We start from the raw sequence: 5,484 nt of genomic DNA on the forward strand, positions 1-5,484 counted from the left end.
TTATTTCTCTGAGGTGACATAGCAAATCAGAATGTGTCTCACTACTAAGTTCTGCCTGCAGAAACCTCATTTCTAAACAACATTTTCATTTCTTCTTCTTCCGCCCCCCCCCCTCTTTTTTTTTCTCTTTTTTTTCCTGGTGTCTGTGTGTGGGTTTTTAAGATTGCAAGTACACCTGCCATGCTCACTGCCGAGACCTGGTGCACCTGGGCTGCCGGCGGAATGGAAAATTAATGGACTGCCTCGCTCCACATGACACCTTAGATTCATCTTACAGCAGCGGTCAGGTAATAGATCTCGTGTTTGTGTAATTACTGCTTTCTCTCGTCAGCTCTGTAACAAAGTGTGGTCTGCCTGCCTCACCTGGCTGCTCAGGAAGAATGTCTCACTTAGGCATCACCAGCAAAGCTGGATTTTCCAGCCAGTGCTGTGATTTCACAGAACAGCTGGGTCGAGGTGCAGCTGGCTGCTGCCAGCTGGATCACTCCTGCCCCCATTAATTTGCAGCTAAACTGACTGACAAGTAATCCCACAAAACAGTGTTTTTCCCATTGGTTTGGGCCACTGTGGGGTCATTTACACCTAACCAGTAGAAAACTGTGAGACGGCACCTGCGATAGCATAGACACTCTCCTTTTTTAATTTTTAGGGGGGAGGGAGGATGAAGAATTGTGTCAAGTTTTTTGTGTGTACATTCATTTTTTCAAACCTTTTATTTAAGCACCAAACCCCCCCTTCATTAACCTAGGTCTGGTTTAAACTTAGAGTTTTACTGGTTTAACTGAAAAGTGTTATTCAAAACATAATTAGTGAAAACAAATTGGTATATGCATGTCCACAGTGGTCAATTTAACCTTTTTACTATCTTTAGAACTCATACTGAAGAATGAGAGGGATAAAACCCAAACAATCCCACATCCAGCTATCATTGGTCATGGTCATGTTATTCATTGTAAGAATTTATGTTGTTCACTTTAAGAATCAAGAGAGATTCATAGAAGAGTCACACCTACCCTGGCTTTCATTAGCCACAGAATTGCCAAGCACAGGCTGCGCCATGCTCCAAGCTATCAGCTGTAAAATTTGTGACCACCCAAAATTCTTCTGTCTCCAAGAAATGCCCCCCTTCCTTCTGCCCCACCATAAGATGCATAAATGCATAAAACTAATGTTCTGACACACATCAGTTGTACACCCTGTGTCACTTTTCCTACCCAAAGGATATCACGTTAGCAGATTTGTGGGGTGGGTTGTTTGGGTCTGTTTTGTTTTTTTTTTTTAATAATGTTGTACAGAATAAACATTTTCAATTTAAGTTAAGCATATTTTGGTATCTTACAAATATTTATGCTGAGGCCTTAAAAGACTATTTCCTATGGCAAGAAACTAGAATTCTTTGGTATTTTTTCTTGCAGTATTGTCCATTATATATAGTGGAGGCACTATAACTGCCCTCACAAGCTGCCCAATTATGTGCATGAAAGATTGCTCCACAAATGTATTAACACACTACAGCAGATACCCCTTTTAGACAGCAACTTCTGCTTTAAATTTTTCTTTACTGAAATCAGTCTGGTCTAAGGAATCAAACAGATACCACTTGTCTTCAAAGTCATTACTATCTTCCTACTTTAACTTACCTACTTGTCTGATACGCAGTCACAGGTGATTGTAGCCATAGCCCTATTTAAGGGCAGATACTGAACAATACTAAGGAGGGCAAGGGAATCCTCCTTGAGGATTGCAAAAATTTATTCTGAGTCAGCTCTGAAGTCCAGCAACACAATCATTAACTAATGATGATGTACTGCCATTTCACTGAAATAGTCTGAGGACACACAAAGCAAAGCAAGCTTAACTTGGTGGAAAAAGCAGCAAGAAATATTAACATATAGGTGAGATAAAACCCAGTGCTTACATTCCTCTGTGATGATCGCTCACTCACCTGTGAATCAAACAAAAGAAGTATTTTCTCAGAGGATTCCAAATTAAAAAATAGTGCACCACTTTTCCTTCCCAGATTCCTGTTAAGCAAAATTCTTATAGAATATACAGAAGGCCTAAAATGTAGCTGGGAAACATTTGTGATGGACAAAGTTAGACTTTATCCTCAACCCTTGCCATAGATATGTCAGACAGATTCCAGGAAGCATTTTTATAATTTTATTTTTTTAGCAGGAAAAAAATGGAACTTGCTACAGACTTAGGTCAAAACCAATTTTTATGAAATCCTAATTCTACCAAAAAGTAAAATAATCCAGGTAAGTAAAAAACAATATTTGGTCACACAAAGACGTGTAATGACTTCTAGTGACTAGAGTGATTTTTCAGCATAGCCCTGGAACAGGCTGCCCAGGGAGGGGGTGAGGTCACCATCCATAGAAGTATTCAGAAAATGAATAGATGTGGTACTTCATGATATGGTTTAGCAGCTTTGCTAGTATTTGGTTGAAGGTTGGAACTGATGATCTTGGAGGACTTTTCCAACTTTAATGATTGTATGATTTTAAAATTTCTGAACACCCTTGCTGAGCTTGCTGCGTGTTCTCCAGGTCATCACTGAATTTTCTCTTCAAGTGCAACATTTTATCTTGTAGAAGAGCTACTGCTCCAGCCACCCAAACTGTGACTGAGGACATCTTGTGAGCGCCTGTGTCTTGCTGTTGGAGAGAGTGAAGGGGAATAATTCAGATGCTGACAGGCAGAGTAGCAGGGATGGAGAGGAGGAAGGACATGGCAACACAAGTTTTGGAAGTGTGGGTGACTGTCAGCAAGAAAATACCATAGGAGCAGAGAGAGAAAGGCATTAAAAATAATTTTTACTCGAAACGACATATACAGCTTGCCTGCGAGAGATCTAAAAAAGCGCTAATTCTGTCCTGGGTATGAATACTGAGCAAGGAAACTGTTTCGTGTTCTTTGAGCCTTACAGTACTTAGGGGAGCCAAATTTCATGTGCATTTGTTTGTGTGCAACAGGATCGCATCAAAGAAGTACTGTTTTTTCCCTACTGATTTCCTTCCTCTTGGAAGAAGTCACACTTTGGCTGCTTGCAGTGGATGACAGTTGTTGCAAATCTCTTTCCTCACTAGCTGTTCGGGTCAGTGTGTGCCTGACAACTGGTACACGAAAGATGAGGATTCAGTTGCTATTTTCAGCATTCATCATCCATTGGTTTTGAAGCAGCAATCATTTACGTGCAGAAAACCTGGAATGTTTCCTGTTGGGTCATTTTCTTTACGCACAGCTGTCCCATATGCACAGTGCTGACGGAGCTACCACAGGAATCTGCAAGGTTTGAATTCACTCCTTCCTCTGCTACTGACCTGCTCAGACCACTTTGTCTTTCTAGGACTTGTCGACTTTTTTTGTAGGTAAAAAAGGAATTAGAATTTAAAAAAATAATTTTAATATCTCTGAATGGGAACATTGTTGCAAAAGCTGGCATTAGGTTACTATTTAATTAAACACAACACCCATCTCAGCTACCTTCTCAAAATTACTCTTTCCTTCCATGCTAAAATTTTCTGGACTTTATCAGCCTTAAGGTGATTTTCAACTTTCTGTTTAAAGTTTGAACTTGCATCTCACATATAAAACTGAACAGGTGTTTAGTATAAGATTGTGAAGGGGTCAGAGGATGGAAAAAAGACTGAACCTATTTTCCTTGCAAAATTATTCTTGCATTCTTATTCCGTGGATGGTGTCTAGTCTGCAGTGTTTTAGTTAGATGCAGGACTGTGCTTTTGAAACAAATCTTTCAATTGTCTTCACTTCCCTTGATTTGACTGATACAAGGGAGTAGTCTTAACATACATAAAATCAATTCCACTTCAGGTGAAAATTAAGCTGCTTCCTGAAGCCAGTGAGAAGAGGCACTCCAGGAGCCTACCTAACACACTCAGTCCACCGGATCAAAGCAGAGATTTTCTTAAGTAAACATTATGAAGGGTTTGTATTGAGGACTTTGGATTCTCAGCACCACTTGCTGACCTTTACAGAGCTGTTTGCTGCACTACATTATTTGCTAAAATAGGCATTAGGTTCTTGGCACAGAAGTTTCCCCAGCAAGAAGCAAACTGATAAGTGTTCCAGTGATGCCCGCTTTTGCTTTATCTACATTGTGACTTTGAAAATCACATGGCATGCAAAGCCAGTTAATTTTGCATGAGCTATGCTAGTCAAATGCAGAGCTGCAAAGATCACACATGTATTTGGGAATGTCTCACCCATACTGTGAACATCAATTTAAAATGTGAAGGTATTTTGCAGGAGTGCTCAAACTTTGTAGTATTTATAGAGAGGGATGACTTGCTAACAGATCATAGTCTTGGGCTTTGTGCCTTTTCTTCTTACTGGGATAACTGTTTTATTTGAAGTACATTTTGTTTTTTTTTAAACACTAAAGCTCTAGTTTGAAGTCATTATATTGTCACTCTTGTGCTGGTACAGGTTAGATCTTTTCTTGTAAAGAATCATGACACCTCTGTATTTGCATAAATTCCTTCACACAGGGAGATGATTACTTTGTGATGACGGTAGAAGATGCTTTGAACTCTAACTCTCTAACCATTTTAGATTGGTCAGGCAATGTGAATATATCTCCTGCTTGATAAGGTGAAATAAACTGCACTTCATTCTGCTTCAGTGACCTGTGGTGCCCTGAGTGCAGCAGACCTCGGCGCCCAGCTGTAGTCTGTGGTCCTGAATGCTTGTCCATGCCCATACACTTTTGCATGTTCCCCCTGCTCTTCCACTCCCAGTGGCACCAGGACTGCTGGTTTTGGCCAATGCACTTTTAAAATGAGTCAGGAAAATGTTGCAGCTTCTAATGTTTGCCCTTGCAATCATTCAGCGCTTCAGTTCTCAACACAGCCCATGAACAGTGCTGTCAGCACAACAGGGGCTGGGTGTTTTGATGTGGCTGGAACACCTTAAACTCCAAATAACCCTGAACAAAATGTCTCGTTGAGCTACAGTTTGAGAATCTAGGCTTAAGATTTCCCTTATGAGAAAAAAGAATTTCTTACAGGCTCTTAACTGCTGATTTTGCAAAGAGAGTCAACAGATTTCCAGTGGATTTCCCTCCTGTGTGATTCTGCCAGGAACTGGAGCACTTGGGTGCACACATGAGTGGTCAAACAGTCTCAGAATCTGGAATATAGTCATGCAGCTTGACTTTGTTAACAAGTCACTGGAGCTCAAAAGGCCTAATTTTTGAGCTGCTTTCTCTGTATGTGTTTATATACACACATATATATTTCATTATAAAAAGGTCTAGGAAATTCCATGATGTAGCTGTTCTTACAGATCACTAAGGCTGCGGGGTTAAATACCGAATAATGAAACTCACGATGTCAAACATACTGCAAGTATCCAATGGCAGAAATATACGGCTCAGGTGAAAATTGTGTGGCCCTAGATGTTTCCCTCCTGAACAGACTTCCTACAGAGATTAAAGAGGAAATGATCTATATAGGTTCT

The 5,484-nt window shown here is 40.3% G+C and overlaps 1 protein-coding gene across 2 annotated transcripts in view; it reads left to right on the forward strand.

The window, feature by feature from the left end:
• The first annotated feature begins 218 nt into the window (after positions 1–218).
• Positions 219–5,484, forward strand: part of RASSF3 (Ras association domain family member 3) — an 80,183-nt gene continuing 74,917 nt past the window's right edge. The window contains exon 1 of one of the 2 annotated variants that reach the window (XM_017733190.1): positions 219–287. In XM_017733190.1, coding sequence (XP_017588679.1) covers positions 234–287 — 54 coding nt within the window. In that variant the 5' untranslated portion in view covers positions 219–233. Of the gene's footprint in view, positions 288–3,241; positions 3,296–5,484 lie in introns of those variants that run through there. The other variant, XM_017733191.1, reaches the window with a different exon arrangement.

Source organism: Corvus brachyrhynchos, unplaced genomic scaffold, assembly GCF_000691975.1.
Source record: "Corvus brachyrhynchos isolate BGI_N302 unplaced genomic scaffold, ASM69197v1 scaffold32, whole genome shotgun sequence".
Taxonomy (NCBI): Eukaryota; Metazoa; Chordata; class Aves; order Passeriformes; family Corvidae; genus Corvus; species Corvus brachyrhynchos.